This window comes from Chelonoidis abingdonii, chromosome 1 (assembly GCF_003597395.2).
Source record: "Chelonoidis abingdonii isolate Lonesome George chromosome 1, CheloAbing_2.0, whole genome shotgun sequence".
NCBI lineage: Eukaryota > Metazoa > Chordata > Testudines > Testudinidae > Chelonoidis > Chelonoidis abingdonii.
Window position 1 is genome coordinate 117,906,368 of NC_133769.1, and position 20,996 is coordinate 117,927,363.

At 43.2% G+C, this 20,996-nt stretch overlaps 2 protein-coding genes across 4 annotated transcripts in view; one reads left to right on the forward strand and one right to left on the reverse strand.

Moving 5' to 3' along the window:
- The window catches only part of DCP1B (decapping mRNA 1B), a 74,041-nt gene that overhangs the window by 29,455 nt on the left and 23,590 nt on the right, over positions 1 to 20,996 (reverse strand). The gene's annotated exons all lie outside the window — the stretch shown is intronic.
- CACNA1C (calcium voltage-gated channel subunit alpha1 C) overlaps positions 14,065 to 20,996 on the forward strand; it is a 766,858-nt gene continuing 759,926 nt past the window's right edge. The window contains exon 1 of the mRNA XM_075069531.1: positions 14,065 to 20,415. Coding sequence (XP_074925632.1) covers positions 20,277 to 20,415 — 139 coding nt within the window. The 5' untranslated portion in view covers positions 14,065 to 20,276. The remainder of the gene's footprint in view (positions 20,416 to 20,996) is intronic.

Consider the following 20,996-nt stretch of genomic DNA (forward strand, 5'->3'; position numbering starts at 1 on the left):
TACAGTCGATGTGTAAAATGTGATGAACTGATGAATGATTTGATCTACCAAGTCTGGCGAGAAATAATTATAAGAGATATACCTTCTATTAACTCGTAGGCTGGGTGCTTGACGTGTTTCGTTGTGATGGTGAGAATAGCAATTATGGATCCATCTATTACTTCGTTCAACAGTTGATGAACACCATGTTGTGCCAATAACCATTCACGCAGTTGTCCTGACTAGAGTTCACGTAGTTTACCCATATAGGGTTATACTCACCTTAGCCCAATGTGAGATACAGACGATTTACACATGGACGTGAGGGCCTCGTATCTAGATTGTACAGACATGGTTGAGAGTCTTACCTACCTACAGTGGGCTTGAGGCATGAGTAGCTGCTCTCGGAGTGACTTTCCAGATCTAAATTTCAGCCTGACACTGCTTCATCCAACACGTGCGACCAGTCTCTATCTGCGTTTGGGTGCAGGGCCGGCACGGGACTCCGCTGCACGGTCAGCACACAGTAATAAAAGTTACGGTTTCCTCTTGTTTCGTACTCGGAAAACGCATTACTGAGCAAGTGCTTCTGTCATCTAGGATCTACGTGACATGATTCGCGCGTTGAGTTCCAATCAGTGGCTTTGCCACCTTCAAGAGAAGAGTATTTGCAGAGGGTACGCTGAGCATTTGTGATGGACGCAGAGATTGTGTATATGTGTGAGGCGACATATGATCCATTTGTCGTGGTATTTATCACTTTGGGATCTTTAAAGGATAGCTGCTGAGTGATAGTGTGAACGACAAAGTGGTATCTTCAGTTACTGTTGTTTAGTCATACTTCAGCAGTAGGTTTGTTTTAAGAAATGGACTTTGAAGGAAGACTGAGACGAGTTCAAGTGGTGAAACTTGGATTGTAAAATCCATGGAGGAATTGGATTGGCTCTTTATGAGAGCATGCATCCACGGAGACGTTGGGACACAGGTAAGAGAGGGAATGACCTTGCGACTTCGATCTTCAAGCAAGGAAAATGGGAGATTAATGGTGCTTCCTCGGGCGATAAGACTGCGCATAACTGCAATTCATACAGGCACTTGCAAACAGTAGGCAATCCTAGTCGGTCTGTTTTAAATTTGCGGTTCGCGCTGTTCGGGGATCCATACCTGACTATTTCATACAGCAGCTGTTTCGACGACAAGTGTGTGGAACTTAGAACGTGACCGACCAGTCGTGGTAAGTGTAGCAATTGGAGGTACGTCTTATAGTATAAATGTCCTTGTAGTTGATTTCTGTTCCACATTTCTTTCAAGCTTAAGAAGCCGTATGAGTCTGACTCAAGCTGTCATCTTAACTTTACGCGCTCATACATCTTGTGTTATTTGTAACATGATAAGTCTGTCGTAATTTTATTAGTCCTAAGGCATGTTGTCAGGCGGACCATTGTTTTGATATCATGTGATCCATTGATATTGTTTTTGGCTAAGCACGTAGATTAAGTTAATAGAGGGGAATATAGAATAAAAAAGAGGGTTTCAGTAGAATATTATTACTTCAGTTTTGCTTGGTGAAACAGATCCTGGCAAAACAAGATTAGACAGGAGATATTGTCCTTTGTTTGTTATAAATTGTGAAGTTATAGTGTGTTGGGGGATAGCACAGCCCACATATTTGGCCGCTCTGAGCATACAAACCTTGAAGATGTATTCATCCCAGATCTAATTATTTTTGTTTTTGTATTTATTTGTGCAAGACAACTTGGACGTGATGAAAGTTAGTCGGAATATGTAGCTAGAGGGGCCAATCCTGGCTGTATAGTGTCACTAGGTAACGTAGCGCAAAAAGCTATATTGTCTTAAGTAAGTACGCTAGTAATTGCTTCTCCAGAGAGAATTCTGGGTTGTCTGGTTACACACTTTATAAGTTACAACAGGGATATGAGGTGTTTAATAGCTTATGTTGTAAGTCTGTGTAGGTGTATGAGGATCTTAAGTGTGATGCTTGGATTTTTTACGGTCCTTTACTATACTAGTATGTATCAGCGGGTCTCCTTTTATCACTGGTTGACTGGGCTAGAGAGATGTGGTGTATCATCTTATAGTATTGTGTAGTCAATTCTATAATTAAATGTACAGTATTAACGGTGTATGTGCTGTATGAATGCGTAATGCATGCTCGCTTATTGTGACCAGTTTCACTGTGCTCTACTCTATGGGTTGCTGTAGTGTTGGGCGCGAGCGTTCTATAGACTTCATAAAAACAGCTACAAGGGAGTAGCTGTGCTTAGGTCGTTGGGAGACGCAGCTCCAATGGATGGTTTGTTCTAACTGACTTTACGGTAATCACATTGTGTTTGGTCGGAGGTGTTGTTTTCCTACAGTCCCCTAAGAAAAGTTGACAGAACGGCCTGTATTACATTACGCCATGTAAAGATAAGCCCATAACATTTGATGGTTAACAAGATGCTCACTGTGGGTTTTATCTATTTAGCTGGTGTTCATCCAAGGTGCAATAGAAAAGGGAATGTCTAGAATGTGGTTAGAGCTATCTGTGCGCGGTGTGGAAAAGAGAGAATACTTGTTGTGGGACATAACGATTCTGTGGAGGGAGAAACTTGTCACTGGTATTGTGCTAGTAGTGAATTGTTTTTTTTCCACTGCGCGAGTCGTGAGACAGAAACAGCTCTATGTCACTTTGAGAGAAGGCAGGAGAATATTAGCTCAAGTGATTATGTGTGCTGCAAGTCGCGAGGGGAGTGATTGCCAGTGAGGAAGTGAGTGGTTATATTCAGCATGACAAACGAGTGAGCTGGAGTTGAGACAAGGTTAACTTATTATTCTGGGGTGGGGAGGACGGTTTACTATGAAGGAATAGATGACTGGTATGTAGTATAAACAAGTCCACACAAATATGAGTAAAGATCGGGCGGGAGTGTCCCGATTTTTGTGGTAGACCGGCTATATTGATGTTGTAGAATTGGTGTGTCGGAGGCACGAAATTTCAAGGCTGATTTTTCGTGTTTTGTACAATTTAACAATAATATGGAAAAACATCATATTTAAATATTATAACACTACACTATTGTAATTCAGAAAGAAGGGGAGCTACATGGAGCGTGGGTTGCGTAGGATACTATGTAATTAGTATGTCCGAACAAGGTGTTGGAGGGCTCGCTGGACTTTCTTGTTGGCATAGTGCAGCGCTTGTGTGTGGCGGTGTCCATGGGTCGGATAGCTATATGGTGTGTCATTTTTTTGATCAAGAAAAAAATTTAGGGGCAGTTCGTGTGCAAGTGGCTCTCTGACAGTGCTTCAAGAAGATGACATGAAGGGGGACTAAGGCTACCGCAGTATTGACTGAAAAGGAAATGGGGAATGTAAGTAGAAGCACGCGAGTTCCAGGAGGGAGGAGTGCGGATTCTTTATTATTATTGTTTATGTGGAGTTGATGGAGATGATGACTCACCTCTGTGAATACCGTTCTCTATAAGATAAGTCACCAATATCGGGAAAGATTTAAGGTTGTGATAGGGAGATATAAGTCGTTATGTTTCTGTGATTAGCTTGTTCAGAGGTTAGTAGTGATGGGAAGTTTGAGAGTCGGAGTGGATGAAGACATGCGATGTATTAGGGGTGCCTCAGGTGAATGTGTCTGCAGCAGGGTGGACCTGGGTAGACGCGAGGCCGAGGAAGGCAAAACAATTTGGATTGGGGATAGAAGCTGGTGTGAGAGGAGGGGCTTTAACAAGTGACAAGAGGGAGGAAAATGGTAATGACGCAGGCAGCCCTGTTTGTGGAGCTCTTCCTGAGAAGCTGAGGAAGGTTTCTCTTGTCTCGTGCGGGAAGCTTCTCTCTGGATCTTATTTTATGTATATATATTGGATGTTATAGTTATAATTTTATGTACAAACAGAAATCAAGCTGGAAATATTTGTCCTGGCGGAACGTCCGATTCAACTGGAATGAATATGCTGCTGCTTTCAAAGGTATTGGGGTACTAATTGGACTGAGCGTGGGCTCATCGATGAGTTTGTGGAATCTCTACTCTGTCTTTCAGGTAACATTCAGATAAAATGCATTCCGTGATTAAGAAGACTGGTTGAGCTTTTACAGGCTACTTGCCTGAGGGGCTGGGAGAATACTCAAAGGAGGAGGTCATCAAGTCGCAGGTTGCGCCCGTGCGCCTGCGATGGGCAGGACCAAGATATGGTTAAGCGATGGCGCGAGGTGAGTAGACACGACAAACTCGTCGCATGCTGGACTGCGCAGCAGCGTGCCCGATTCGAAGCGTCGATGGCTCCAGATGTGTTCTGGCATGGTTGTGTTCAGGGCAGGCAGAAGATCGATGCACGTTGCAGTGCTGCTGCGCAGTGCTGCAAACGACGTGATTGTTGGTTGTTAAGATAGAGAAGTATCTTCTCTAGAATGCATGTGCATGGTAGAGTGTATGGTAGTAAGCTGCCTTTTTGAGGCAGCACAGGATTGCCAGTAGGGGTTGCGAGGCCAGATGTCGAGTCGGTGGGGAAGATGGTACGTTGCTCGGTGCAGTCTGATGAAGTCCGCTTGATAGCGTTCAAGGATGTGCGTCGCCTGCCCTGCGCCGCGGTGCCTCGCACACACACACTTCGCCCTTACGAACAAGCACAAAAAGCCCTACTCAGTAACACTGTGATGGCAGGGATTCGGAGTTGGCTGTGCACCGCAGAATTATGTGCATTCGTACCAATGGAGTGATCAGCAATGGAGGTTGAGCGATCTATGAGGCGAATATGAATGAGAACTTCTCAAACATAACTGACATAATAGAAGGTATGCTAACCTGAATAATGCGATATATTGTGATTATAGGGATATGGATTTGAGCCAGCCAGTTTCTGACGTGAGGATGTCGAGGTTAGAGATTGAATGAAGAGCTCGTGAAGACAGGACAAGTTATTGTGGGAGCATCGCTAGCAGCTGTAATAATAGCAGGAGGAGTCGGTGGCATGCGGACTCCTGCGCTTTTACGTGCGTGGGGAAGTTCTGGGTGCCAGCTGCACAGAGTGCAGGAGATTTGCCGCAGCAGAGAAGTAAGTGTTCGTGTACAGAGATTTGACTCGCCTCAGAACTCCGAAGAATGATCTGGCTGAGGGATGGCTGCCAGTTGAGAGAAGACCAACTGGGCGTGGCGAAGGAGCCGCAGTGCCCCAGGCGTCGGACTCCCGAAGACCACTGGCCGGAAAGGAAGGCGGTGGAAGAGCGTCAAGGGGTGTCTTGGGCAGCTTGCCAAAGTTGCCTAGGCATGGCCCTGGCAAGGAAGGGAGGCATGCGGTGCGAGCGAAGTCTGCACACGATAAGCCTGAGGACCGCGAGGGAGGTGCAGGCTGTTTCGCCCTCTGGCGCGCGCGCTGGCTCTAGGGAGGTGTGAAAAGGAAGGGCAGTGCAAGTAGTCTGGGCTGGAGAAAGATGGCTGCACAGGGCTGGGCTATGTGGGGTGGTGGTGAGTGGAAGATGGCTGAGTGGGTGGACGCAACCACCAGCTGGACGTCGTGGAGACGGAAGGAGGGTGTGGCGAAGTGTCCGGGGCGGGTGGCCCGCAAGCTGCACTCCGGGAAGTGGCAGAGAAAGCAGAAGCTGGGGTGTTCTATGGGTTTCGTGGTGAACTGTGCGTTTACTCCGGCGGGACGAAGATTTTTTGGTGTGGTCTGTATTGTTACAGACATGAGGTTGGCTGATTTTATTTTTAAGAGGGTAAATTGACTATGGGCATCTGGCACCTTTTCACTTCGAGCATGCTGATCTAGGCAACCCTCCTTTTGCGCAGCGTGAATGGGAAGGTGCTAAAAAAATCAACTTGAGGTGATGTATGTGTCTCCAATATTCCCTTTTGGCGCACAAATAAAATATCAAAGAGACATGTATTACTGTGATCAACGACTTTCACAGAAAGATACCAGTGCATAACGCTGCAAGAATGAGGCAACTCAATGAGTGATAAGTTTCCCCAGTAAGTCGTGTTATGTTTGTGCGCTTGACAAACAACAAATGGGATGTTTGCCCTCGCCCTTTTCGCCAACCTCGTATTGGTAAGTGCTTTACCTATTGTGCCCCTCCAAGGTTCTTGTGGGTGTTGATTACTTGGGTGATAACTTGCCAAGTCAAATAAAACCCCCAAGAAGTGAGCATTGTACTTGTCTGCAACACCTTAATCCTTTATGCTTATCTTACAGCTGGTCACTTCAATTTACAGACTCTCTGTGCAACTTTCTTGCTTAAGGGTGTGAAAAACACACCCGAGCGCAACAGTTTCAGCGCTTGTAAAGTTGGCAGTGTAGACAGTCACAGTGGTTGTGGAGCTTGTTGCTCCAGCACTGGGAGTACGCCCTCTTGTGGAGGTGGTGTTTTTTAGGTGCTGGGAGCTTTCTCCAATGCTTGCGGCCTGCAACCATTGCAAGGCCACGTGAAAGCGCTGCACACAGCATGCTCTCTTAGCCTATATTGCTCCTAGTAAGCACTCTAGCCTTATGGCTCAGATTATTAACGCCAGATTTACTGGGACTCAAGTGATGTTAAGAGTTTGAACAGCCACATATTGCTCTCGCCAGTTCCCACAGATGGATAAAGGCAAATTACCATTTACTATAGTACTACCTAAGAATTCCAGGATCTCCATAACATCTAAAACTGACTAGCTCGACGTACCCAAAACTTTGTCAATGGCAATGGACGTGCATTCCGTAATAAGAAAGATTGAACTCAGAACCTAAATCCCAATTGCTCTGGAAGCATTCATAGTACTTCCTCCTACACTAATTCTCTGCTCTCAACCACCTCAGCACTCGAGTCCCTTTAACACAACCCCGCACTGTCTCTATCCTTCCTCCTCCCTCCTATTCATCTAGTGTATCTGAGCAAAAAGCAAAAACAAGGAAATTATGATACTGGTATCATCTAGACAGGAGTCGCGTGAATCATCAAGCAGTGCCCAATATGTGTTGTACTTTGGACTTCTCCCGCCCTCAATCTTTTATACTTGATCACATAACTAGAAGGTAGGATAAGAGTGGATACTTCCTTCTTATTTTGAAGATACTGTTTCCGCACGGAAAAGATGTAATTAATCTACCTGAAAGGCATCTTATTATGCTTCCTGTTGCTTTGTCCCCAGAAAGGATGTTATAGCAAACAAACATACTCTCATTGAGACACAGTAGATATCAAAAGATGCCTGACAGAGCTAACAACCACATGGACTCCCGCCCGTGCTAAAGAACTCCTCAGACCTCAATTAGGACGAGATGTGGTCAGGATCTAGCTGCTATAAACTGTGAAAGAAAATGTTAAACTTCTCGCAGTACTTCAATCTGTACTAACATCTATTATGTATAAGCACCTTGCCTTCACGGCAGGGATAAACAGCTAGGTCTAGGGGTGGACTTAGCAAGTTCGCTAGGTGTGTGCAGTTGTGTGGGAGTTCAAGCTGTCTTGTAATAAGACTGATGTGTGGAAAAACTGGAACGTGAGTATTGGTCCTCCTCGCCTTATCGCTTAAACTCCTCACCAGCGTTGTGCGGTGTTGGGCACAACCATTGTTGTGCCAGCAATTTGTTTGCTCCGAGCCAGGATTTTACTTTCAGGAGCGTTGAGGTGCGTGGCATGGTATGTGCAGCCTTCCATGCATAGCACCTAGTCCCTGGCGCCATGTTGGTTTGTGTGTAAGGAGGCGCGTGGATGGCGTGTGCTAGCGCTCTCCCTTTCGCTCTTTCCTGTCTCTCCCGGATGATGCTATGTCATTCAAACTTCCCAGCTCAATAACCCTGATTCATCCACCGTTTTGGCAGCCGCAACATTGACTTCTCAAAGGTTATTGCTCTGCGGCGTTGAAATACTCTGTGTGAGAGTATAACAGCAGCCCCTACTTGCTTGCCCAGGAGATATATGTGTCTGACGTTACCGCTTCAGTCAGCCACCATACCACAAGTGTTGCAGCTGAACGCGTATTTCCCGTGTTAAGCATTCCAAACTGTGATGAGGTCGTACCGGGCGACTTCACTATAGCTTGAGATCGACAATACTGACACAACACTTTATTGTGGACATACGCATTAATAAATTGCGTGCTGGCTTCTTGGAAAATATGCTCTTCGTGCTCGCGTGACCATGAATGGCATTTACTTTGGTGGCTTGGGAATTAAGGAGCAGATGAAGTTGAATATATATTCCAGTGCACTGCGCAACAGGCGTATGGATACTATGCATCATTCCGGCTACATCGTTGCTCTGGCTATGGAGACAAGCAGTCAGTGACATGGTGGTACTCATTTGAAACTTTTCGGACATATAGAGGAGAAAAAAACAGTTTTCAATTTTGGTGGACTGGAGTGTTGCTGACCTCGCCCCTCACGCCCCACTGCCCGGCGATAGAATAGTGATCAACAAGAGTGAATAAGATGAGTTCGTGTGTCTGCTGGTGGAGAGCGTACGCTGAGCTCAATATTGCCACATCTGTGAAGTGTTTAAGGGGCAACTTCTCAGCACCAACATACCCGATCTTAGGATACCCCATGTTATGGAACCACTATTGGAGTGAGAGAGTCAGGACTCGTTCGCGTAATCGTGTTTGTATTCTATAAGATACATGCCCATCTATAGGTGCCCATTAATCGCGCATTCTGTGCCTAAGAAAGATACGATAGCACCTCTGCAATTGAATGGTGAACGCTTTGGCAGTGAACATTTGTGGTAGAGTTGAGTTTTGCCACCGCAAGCGGTTCCACCCCTAACTGTGTGGAGTGGGACTAGTTGAAGAGAGATGCGACTATATACACTTTGTTGTGGCCAAGCCATCACCCAACCCTGAGAACCATCCACCATCCGAAGTCACATTAATAGGAAGGCCGGGTATCTTTTACTCTTTACTGGTTTTACCGCGACGACTCCCTGTCTTGGTCTTGTGGGGATTCCACTGTGGGCATTCATTGCCATTAACCACAGGCTTGGCCTGGTAAGGGTGCATGATGCATGCATCTTTTCGGGAACCAGCTGGCATAAGATATAAGAAGCATGCCGGGAGGGACTCTTTCCCAGACTGGAGTCACACGAGTATAGTGGAGATTTGACGTCTTGCAAAATTACCTCATGTTGTCCCCTTGGGCATTACCGCGCTACAATCTACAGTTAGACTATAGCTCTTGGCTTACGATGAATCCCATATAACCAGGGGAATGCCTTGATCAGGAGCCAAGGTCAACTACAGGGCTTGTAAGACATATATAGGTCAGAACACTCATTTACCCGTTGCGTGTGGCACATTTCATTGTGCTGATTGTGGCCCAATCTTAAAGAACCAAAAGAGCGCGTGGAGCTTACAGGGTTGTCTCTGTATGGGAAGCTAGACTTGGGGGAGCCCAGCATTCCCACTGGTTATAATCCGGCGCTGCATGGTGACCCTCCCATAATATTGTGAAAGGAGGGTTGAAAGATTCAGTCAAGGCTATGACTCCAAGTTCAGGCCTGGAAGCTGAAATGTGCACGAGCCAGGAGAGCAGGGCTTACTTAGAAGCTGTGGCTAGCCCAGCACCAGAGTGTGGCGATAGCAAGGTTGCGAGAATGGCCTTATGGGTGAGCGAAATCTTGATGGGCCTTGTAAAACAACCCAGATAAATGTTTTGTGGCCTTAGTACACGAGAGTGAGTGCCGGTGTGCGTTACCATATAGTTTAGGTCAGGATAAGTTCTCTCTCTTACGATCTATAAACAGAGCCTGGATTAAATGTGCGAAAAGTCTAAGTGCACTGTTTCTTTCGCTGGGCTTAAATGTTATTTTTGGCTTTCATAGCCAGTTGCTAGACTGATAATTTCAACCCAAGAATTTCAATCTATTTGAAAAGACTAACTTTAGCTGACCTGACAAGCACATCCATTTGAGGAAACCTATAATAACAAGGACAGTGTGGTTGGAGGTTGTTAAGGGAACTGTAGTCAATCGACAGGACTGTGAACATGTCCCTGTTCTGGCGTGTGTAGTGGCCTGATGGCACATGACTGCCAAGGTGACACTTTCATTCGAATGCTCCTTATGATTTGCATCATTGGTTGAATGGGAGTTTTGAGTGTGTCCAAGTGCGAACATGGATAAGGGGTTGTAGTTCTCTCAGCATCGGGGCTGAGTTGTGGGTGATGGACGTAAGGTGGTATGGAAGGCAGCTTTGGTAGGTTGGTAAAGAACCCTGGAGCCTTGGGGGGAAGGTAGGGGTTTTTGAATCGTACATGTGCGCGCTACAAGTAGCCAGTGGAAAGGCTTTGGGGATAAAAGGCAAAGAATTGAGAATATTCAGCCACCCCTACTCATTTTTATTTAATTGTTTTTAATCCCTGTATGCGATATTATATGATTGTTAATGCGTTGCCTGCGGTGGGCGCTCGGCGCCAGTTTTATGCTCGCTCTCCTAGCATGGCTGACTGGGTCCTGAGGTAGGCGCTTACACTATACTACGGTGCACCCAGGTGAGATGATTCTTCTGTCTATTATGCTTATTCTCGCGCACACAGTATGCGTCTTACTTTATCGCTGGCATTGCTTTCCTCTTTTATATCACCTGGAATACTCGTCGGTATTATATATAATATCTAGATCTCTGACGTGCCTGAGTGATCCATAAACTGCTTACAGGCGTGTGGCAGGTGTCTTTTGCTTTCTTCGCGGGCTTCTTCCCCGGCGGTTGGAGTTCTTTGAGCTGTTGATAACAGGCAGCCTGAGAACTCAAGGTTGGTTGTGAAAGGCAAAAAAGTTTAACACTTAACAGAGGCAAGCAGTTTATATCTCAGACGGTTATTCCCACACAGTGAATGAGTTTACAGTTTCACTTTAGTATAATCGCCATACAGAAGAATGACAAACCCACAGGAAAGCCCCGAAATTGCGTGAGTGGGGTGATTAGAGAAACTTCAGGGTTACTGGGGGTTTCTTGTCGTGGGGAAAAAACAGCTTGCAGGGGGCACCTACCAGTTGAAACATTCTCCAACATTTTCCAAGGAGTTGGATCTGGAAGATATCTCGGGCTGCTGGGGTCTCACTGGGAGAGCAGGAGGCTCTTCTACAGCAATTGGCGGAATTCCGCCCTGGCCCTAGCAGCTTCCCTGTTGTACACATATGGTCCCCCCACCTTTCACAGCACGTGGTGCAGGCACGCCAGTTTAGCTCTGACTGAGCAAGGACACAGTCATCTCCCATAATGCTTGGCAGCGCATTGCCCACGCTCTTACTGAAACTTTTGAAGGATTACCGAGGCCCGTTACCCACGAACGTGATAGACACATCAATGGGCTATTTCCAATCCTTAGCATGCATGCTGCAGCCCTAACCCTCCCTTCCTCTCCCGACATTTCACCTGAAATAAAAAGCCACTTACCGGAACCCGCTTCTCCTGCTGTCTTCAACAATAGTACCGGCTGCTGTCGACTAGCTGCCTTCCTCCTCAGCTTGAAGAAGAGTCCTGGCATGCATGCTCCTGGACTCGGTGGTGTCCCCCTACCAGTACCCTTTCCTTCTCGGTTTCCTTCTCCCCTCCCTGCTTCTGAAGTGTTCATCGTTGGTCCTAGGATTGGTGGTGGTTTCACCCCAAGGTATTGATCCCAAGGCTCTTTTTGTAAAAATGGGCAGGCTTGGGCAGCGGCGGTTTCCTCGCGGCTTTAGCAATAGGCACTCCGCAGTCCTTCACTTTAACCCTGACTGCGTTGCGTCCCGGTCATGGCCCCTTTCCAGCATGGACCTTGATATCTCCCAAGGTATCGTAATTCACGGCTGGAGCGCAGCTGGGGACTCTACATACAGCTTCCTCCCTGCAAACACTGATGAGGTCCAGCAACTCGCCATTGCTCCATGCTGGGGCTCGCTTGGTGCGTGGAGGCATGGTCACCTGGAAAGATTCACTGATTGCACTCCACACCTGGCTGAGCAAACAGGAAGGCGATTTTTAAAATTCCCAGGGCATTTAAAGGGCAGGTCACCTGAGGCAAAGTGGCTGAACAGGCATTCTAAGATACCTCTGAATAACTCTGGAGGCCAATAACAGCGCTTTTGGTGGCCACACTGGCGGAGAAGCGCTGCATCACCAGCGCTGCAGTCGTTATTCCCTAGGCAGAAGTGGAGTACAGCCAGTGCTGTAGCCAGGGAGATACAGCACTGGAAGTGCCTTGCAAGTGTGGACAGTGAGTGAGTTGCAGCACTGTAAAGCCACCACCAGTGCTGCAACTCTCCAGTGTAGCCAAGCCCTTAAAGAAAAACAAAATCAAGAAAACATATCACCAAAACTAAACTATTATTAATAATAAACTAAACTAGAAATAAAGCATTACAACTATCAAATCAAAATCAATATTAAATCATCAAGTTTGACGATGATTTAATTCCAGTCTAATTAGTTAAATCATAGGAGTAATATTGAAAATAGTTAATTCTTATACATTCTAAACAGTTTTCTAAGGAAGTGGCTGTTTGGTTCTAAGTCCTAACTAAAGAATTTTACCAAGGTGAATCAAATCAATGATTTAAAGTCTGTCAATGGCTTACTACAGAAACTAAATGATTTAATACGTTTAAACCACAACGTCAAAGCCAATTATAAAGCTTCCTGCTTAGAATTCTAGGCTTATTTGGTGGCTAGCATCCCCACCCCTAATCCAGAGATATTATAGTAGAGACTTGAGTTGATCTTGGAGATTCTGAAATGTCAGTTTTCCCTCAGGTGGCTTACTGACCCAAAAAGGTAATGTTTTCAGCCTTATCCTTAGTTTCAACAGTTTGAAAATTTCATTTACTCAGTCATGAGGCACCTCCCCCCAAGGTTTCTGACAAATCGGGTGCAAGGCACACCTTGCAGCCACATAGCTTGGGACAATCAAGGTCAGATTAGGTCATCTTTTAGTGAGCATCAACTTGGAAAAGCTCTACTTAAATCAGAAATTTATAAATATTTGCTAGTTAACACACTAGACACTGTAAATCTGCAATTCCTTCTCAAAATGTCAAAAAGACAGAAATATTAGACCACTTTTGAAGAAGCTGGCATGTACTTATCCAGGTGAAAAAAAGTCTTGAAGTGATTCTGTGTCACGTGTTTCTGGAACATTCAGCATAAAAATAACTGATTAGAAAAGAATCCTGGCAACAGTCACTCAACATTCATCCATCAGCAAAACTAAAAATAAGTTTGAACAAACTTATGATCAGTTATCCATTTCATCATCTCCAGTTCACTCAAGAAACAAGGACTTTACAGTGTAGTTGTAGCCATGCTGGTCGCCGAAGAAGAACTATGTGTTGCTCGCAAGTTTCTCTCTCTTACCAACAGAAGTTGGTCCAATCAAAGATATTACCTCACTCACCTTGTCTCTCTTAGGAATTTACAGTAATTTCTGTTTTGGAACTGGGCAATAAGTAAGGCTCTTTGTTTTTGGTTTTTATCAAATTGACACCCCCCCCCCAAATTCTTGGGTTTTGACACAAACAAGAATTTGGATTTTATCAATTTTAACCAGAATTTTGCAAATGCTGGAATGCCCTGGACCTGTCCTTGTAGTGCCCCTGCCAAAAGGCACAGTGCACCTGCCCAGAAGTCAACTGCCACTCAGCAGCTGCTGCTGTGCCAAGGGGTAGCAAGACAGGCAGGGAGCCACATCTTGGCAGCCAAGTGGGGCTCCCTGCACATCTCGCCTCCTTATCACCCGACTCCCTGCGCAGTAGGCGAATGAGACAAGTAGGGACACAGGCAATAGCTCTGGTTTGCTTTCTCTGCCAGACAGAGCCTCCTCCTGACTCCGACCCTTCAGAGTGGCTCCTACTGCTTCCCTTGCACAGTAGGCAAGTGAAACATGCAGGGAGCTGGGCGCTGGTAGCTAAGACTGCCCGACTTCTGCAGCAAGCCTGCAAGAAATGGAAGGCCGCTGCCTTTCCATGAACACTGGGCTGCCTTCACACCCCCACCAGACCTTTCATGTTTGGTTTATAGCAATCATTCTTTATTTTTTTTAATTTATTTATTTATTTTTTTAACACTGATTGAATTCCTGGGAAATTTTAAATGAAATAAAACCCCAGAACGCATGAGAAACAACTTCAAAGCTTATCAATATTAAACTCACATGAAACATAACATTTTATATAAAGTCTGTATTCCCATACAAACTGTTCCTCTCTCAACGATTTTGTTGTTGTCAGTCACTAACCGTCAATCATAAATAAAATACCATCTCCTTGCTAAGCCCACATTTAAAGATGAACTGTAAAGGGGGGGAGAGTTTGTGCCCTTTTGTTTTCGCTATGATGTACAGCTGAGGCAAAGATGACTTGAAAGTGTTTTTGTTTTGTCTCCTTTTGCTTTTTACGATAGAAATTCAGGTCAGATCTGCCATTTTCCTAGAAAACTCTGTGGACAACTCGAGAATTAACAGGTTTGTGACATCACAACTATCAAGGAAGTAAAACCCAATTAACTGAGCAGGAAAATTATTTTTATTAAGACTAAAACTCTGCTTTTGCTAACACTACTGTAACTCAAACACCTAACAAGCAGCTGGGAAAAAAGCTCTCTGTTAAAGACTGACGAATCCTCTCCTTCAATTAAAAGACTGATAAAACTCCCAATCAACTTTCAACATAAACAGGGATAGGAAGACTTAATATTTTTCATTTCAAAGGTGAAAAGAACAAGCAGGGAAAATATTAGAGTTATCTTTACACAATACAAAAGATATGGGGGAAAATTCTGCCTCCCTGCCCTCCTTCCGCTCCCATCCCTTCCCTCTCCTCCTCCCCTGCCCCCACAAAAAAAGAAAAAAACTTGACAGGTCACCTTTAAAACCAAACTAGCAGGGAATTGCTCAAATAACTTTATCAACCATCTTTCCCCAAACACAAATGGTTAAGAGAGTTGGCAGTAAATTTGCAATGTTGTTAAAGTAAAAAAAAAAAACGTTTTTTGTGTAAGGACCTCACCATCATCTGTTTACTTGTGGTTGGAATCCTGTCTTAAAAGTGAAGCATTTAACAATTCTTGTTAATCAAACGGACCCCAAACCTTCCCTCTGGTCTTTTACCAGCCAGGAAGGGAAGGAACCCAGATCACAGATTGTCAGATGTAGCTGCAACAATATATCCTAAACCTCACTCTGCAAAACAGGACACTACTCAAATAGAGAAGGTACTTTGTTTATAAGATCTTGATCATGGCTCTGCCCTAACAGTGTTGGTCACATCAGACTAGATTCAATCAGACTTTTCAGCAAAACAAATAGAAAAAATGTTTCCTACAAGAAAATCTCAACTCTATATCAGAAATAATCAAATTGGGTGCACCAGACTGCCCCAAAATTCATGTCAGCTCTATCAGCAATTTCTGAGCTCATTGATACATCTGCAAATATATGTGGAAGTAGATGGAAAAACCCTTCAGGGAGTCCTTTATTTCTTCTGCAAGAGACCCCAAAGGCAAATTGTGTTCACTAGGTTCCCAGGGACAATTCAGCTTATGCTGATGTTACAGGAAGTGTAGAGAATGATATAGTTGCCTGTTCCAGTTATGATATGGAAAGATAGAAATTCTCTGTCCTGTGATCTGATTTAGCATGAATTTTCCTCCACTGGCATTCTACCCTCCTCTCCCATCACTTCCTGAGTCCCAGATCATCTGTAAACCAATATGACTTGTGACACCAACATAAAGGTAGGAGATTTGTTGCTGTTAGTCTGTCAATATCTGCAGATGATAAATTGCCATTATTACTTTATTTTACAGTGATGCGTAGAGGCCCCAAGTAAGACTGGAGCCTGACTGTGCAGGCACTGAACAAATACCTAGTAAACGTTGATTTCTACTCAAGACTGACAAAAGGTAGATGAAATGAGGAATGATCCCCATTTTACAGATGGGGAACTGAGACAGAAAGATTAAGTGACTTGCTCAAGGTAACATTAGGAAGTCTGTGACAGATCTGGAAATTAAACCCAGATCTCCCAAGTCTCAACTACAAGACTGTCCTTCCTCTCATAATAATTCCATCAGTAAAGGGCTTCAAAGGTAATCTGTATTATTCCTCATAAAAATCTGGAATGCAACTGTTTCCATAAACTTCTTAGGGCATACGATCAAAACAAAAGATGGGAGGAAAGGCCCTCATCTATAACAAATGATCTGACCGTAATGTAGAAATCTATCATCACAAAAAACTGGGCAGTAAAAGAGTCAACAGGCACCACAGACTCTGGGAGGCAAAAAGGTGGTTTAAAGTCACTTTTTCCTCCTCATCCTGAGCTACAGGCATGGCACATAATCTGGCCCCTGGGCTCTATTCCCAGCTGTGCCATAAGTCACCTCTTACTACCTCATTTACAAAATCAGTAAAATGGAGAGTGATATTTGCATTCTAAGGTAGGAGTAGGAAGCCTTGCTCAATTAAAAGAGCTAGAAAGTTCACGATTATTAACATCAGCTAGTGGAAGAGATGAAACTAGAACACATGGTCTTTTTCTAGCTCTCAGCCCATCTTATCCCAGTGGTAGAAGTAGACAAACAGAAAAAGGAGCTTACTGTAACAGTAGTCAAGCAAGAAGGAAAGCATGAAAAAGCACTGCTCTCCCAAACTGGGCAGATGAGAGGGAGCTGTCATGTTGCCTTTAGCAGAGAAGGAATGAGAGCAGCACTTTCTCTTCTCCTAATGCCTTCATTATTTCCACTCTGCCTTCCCCTAAGCTAAAGAAGTGGCAGCTGCTCCTACAATGTCTCTCCAAAAGCTTATACCAAGATCTATTGTAGCACTTTTCAGAGGTTTAAAACTCAGCTAAATCTGGGTGTATATTTCTGGGGACCTCAAAAGGCATCTGTTCGATCCTGCTACCCTCCTGCTAAGTGTCAAGTTCCTGCTCCAAACTCCAGAGGTGCTAGAGATCTTCAAAGAAACAAAAATAATTTAACATTTGTACAACTACCTATTTTCCCCTAACCTCATTCTCAGAAATAGATGAACCATTTCTGCAGAAATTAAACAAAACAAGCAAGCAAACAAAATCAGCCTGAGGCAGTGAGCGGGCATGAAAGCTTTCCACCCAAATGGTTAAAAGTTTGGAAAAATTATAAGCATTGGAAAAGAAGGGCTTATAATGGAAAACGTTGAGCAACCTTAACTATAGATGTTGCTTCCAGCTCTGCCTATAATGATCCATTTTAGCTTATTTCTGCACTTTTCTCAAATTTATACCTATTGTTATGAGTAACGTGTAAAGATTACCTTCACTTTTTCCCCCTGTATTTTTTCCCATTTGTTTACTCTGTGCATTTGACACCACTTTGTGCATGGTCAATTTCACTGTTTCTTCAGTTTCCTATGTTTGGATGGATCTTTCATTTAGTAACTGCAGTAAGAAAAACATTTTAAAAAATGGGAAGTTATCATTGTCAAGCCATAAAAATTGGCTGGGGACTCAGAAGCTGGTGTAGTATGTGAAACTACTTTAAACTCTTTTTGCAATTGTGCAATTTCAGGTTGCCAGTGTCCTATTAACTCAATATTCACTTTAGCTTTGCAGTTCATCTTTACATCACACTCTTTTGACTGTGCTTTTATCAATGTGTCTTGGCCTTTTAAAATTTTGTAGTACATGAAAAAAGAGAAATTTTCTACTGAATCCTCTGCAGCCCTCTCTTCTGCCATACTTCACTATTATTTATCTCCAATAATTCAGACATCTGCCCAGAGATAGAGTTTCCAGTGGAAAATGAGAAATATGATTTTAGCAGGCAAAACTTCTTGGGCACACAAAGCAGTCTTGCATTCCTCAGGGGGGGAAAAAAAAAAAGGAGTAAACAGGATTTGGTTTATTCCGCTCATAGATAAGTTCACACTGTGTTTACAAGACAAGCTTCGACACCTTGTTGCAGCTTCATCCCTTTTTCATATGCATACAGCTAATACATTTTCAAATGCTGAAAAACCTACAGGATATTAAAATTCCCCCTTTCTATAATTCCTGAATTTTAGTAAGTGTGATTATACTTTGAATGATGATGTTTTTCCCTTTTGTTAATTGATTAAGGTTTGTGGGGTTTGTTTGTTTGTTTTTTGGTTTTAGGGTATTTATATATCCTATTTTATAAATTTTGGTTTAACTGTTTTAAATTAAGGTTTAGATTACTGTAAAACGGGCAGATTGATTGACTTTTCAAACAAGACAATTGTTTAGTGGAGCAGTCTGTATGGCTACTCACTATGCCTTTAGCTTTGAAATTAAGTTTTTCACCAATGTGATTTAAAAAAAATATGCAGCATATTCTCTGTTTCAAACCTTCAGTTTAACAGGTTAGTTCAGCAGAACATATAGGTTCATCAATTTCCTGTTGGTGTAATAGCCAGACACTTTTTAAATGCTGAAGGAAGGCAATGTAGTTGAAAATGGGATTCTTGATCCCCAAAGTTAGAATAGAGTTCTGTGTTAAATAAGAACTTGGATCTGCAAATCAGGAGGTTCACATTTCACAAAATCTGCAGAGGAATGGAAAAACAGGTTCTCCCAGAAAACAAATGTGCCTTTTCAATTATATTGGGAAAACAAACATTTTTTCAGTGCAAACAATTTCTTGGGAAAGAAACACTTCAACATCCTTTGTCTTCCTTTCTCTCATCCACCCCCACCTCCTCGTGCTATACTTCCATCAACTCTGCACAAACTGGAAATTCCCTCAAACATAGTTTCAGGGTAAGTAATTTGATTTCTCAAGAATCTACATGTGTGGCTGTCTCTTGATCAAGCACTATTACTTCCTACATTTGGTTTTCTACTTTGCTTCCTATAATCTTGCACCTGGACCTTTCAGTTCTCTCAAGCAAGGAAGCAAAAGTGGCTAAATCACTGACAACTTAATGTCTGCTGAACCTATTTTAAGGAAATCAAATGTTGATTACAAACCTGAACCTCAACTTCTGAAAGGCATGAATTCAAAATACAAAAATGCCTCAACTCTTGACCTATGGGAACTTAGATCCCAGGATTGCATCTTTCAGTGACAAGAAGCTCTTCTAGGGCATTATGGAAGATTTTTATTTTCTGTGTGGTGAGATGAACAAAATGTTCATGTGATAGAAACCAAAAAAGAAAAAGAGATGAGCCAACCAAAGAGAGAGAAAAAAAGAACCTAATTAAAACATTACTGGAAGGTTTATAACATCTCGACCTAGTCACATGGAACTACAAGCCCTGATGGCTTTCTTTGTTCTAAATTTTCATTTTTCCTCCAATAGGATGGCAATATCCTGGCTAGAACAAAGTAAATCAGATATAATATTTTAAGTTTACTTTCATTTGCTGATTAAAACAAACTCTGAATTGCAGAGAAATTATAATAATTAAACCATGCTGGTCATTAATAGTATTTATAATCCTAGACAGGGATGATTGAGCCCCAAAACAAAGTTACTAGTTTTCAGGTTTTTAAAAACACATTTGCAAACTTTGTAGAATGACACGGGAACAGTTGAACTGAGTTCTGTTATAGAACACATTCCTTGTCCTTTAAAGGGTATGCCATCCTATACGTGGGTGTCATGTTTTTAATGGAAAATATGGTTTAATGCTGATTTGCAGTGTTTGCTCTGACAAAGGCAGATCTATTGAGTGTCAAGCATCTTATATTACATCAACTACACACATGAATGATTCTGTATATGCATCATATGGTACACTCTCTTCCCTAGTTATCTTTCTTGTTTTGAGAAAGGGTTACAAATATAAGTTTATATATTTAAAAAAAAAATCCCTCACATTCCAGGAGAAGTTTTCTGGCTATGTCAGGCCTGAGGTCCACTCACCCCTAGACAAAACCTATCTTTCTTCAAACACAAGAGGATATCAGACAAGTTAGTGGCGATTTACAGAAACCAGAGATCACCATGACTCAGTGAGGTGATGAGCTGACAGGCGGATGGAGCCCATTATCTTCACTTCTCAATCCAAGTTTTCCTGCAAAACCACTGGGGGAGAAGAGGGCTAACCAAGCATCAGGCACACAGGACAAGAAAAGGATTAGAAGTAAAGAGCCAGGGAAGAAAAGATAATGCAAGAGACATTGCTCAAGTTTCAAATAGCTGGAAAATAGTTTCTGTAGTTTTGGTCACACAAGCTTTTGCAAGAGTGGGGTTTAACATCCGGCAAGTTTTGTGGCTATTAGGTTTAAATGATACTCAAGTAGGAAACCACTGACAATCAGGAATCTACTTTTGCTACATACAGAATATATAGATTCAGCTGTGCAAAGCTACCTTTGGAAGTATAAAATGTTTCAAGCCTTTGTTCGACAAGCCACTTCAGCATATCGCCCACTACCCAGTCTTCTGCCAGGTGAACCTGAGATGAGGTATAAGGGCAAGTTGGTGCACGAAACTCAGCTTAACTGCTTCTACATTCAGCCGGGAGGTAAGACCCCATTATACAGTGATATACATAATGATATTCTGAAATCTATTGTGATGCATTTCATTCCTATTGAAACAGAACAGTCAATTTCATATCTGAAAGAGCTTTGATGAACAAAGCATCCTAATAACTGTTGGTAATATATTTTGAAATTGTGCGTGTATGAACGCACTGCCACAGGATACAGAGTGCTCTGTAAATTCTCAGCTCTCTAGAGTTAAGTAGCTCAAGAGCTAAGTAGCTCACCTTAACTGATCACTCTCCTTATAATGTGTATGGTAACACCTATTGTTTCGTGTGTGTGTGTTCCTTCTGTATTTTTCACTACATGCATCAGATGAAGTGAGCTGTAGCCCACGCAAGCTTATGCTACAATAAATTTGTTAGTCTCTAAGGTGCCACAAGTACTCCCATTCTTTTCACCGGGTAATGTACTGACTTTTAAGCATCTAATTAATTCCAGCCCCCATTTCCATCTAGAAAAGGACGAGACTGGAATCAAATATTTTTGCTAAAATCTTGAGTTTAAAATGTAGTCATAGGCAAAGTGTGGGCATGAGCTTGGGTCGGAGTAGATGGGG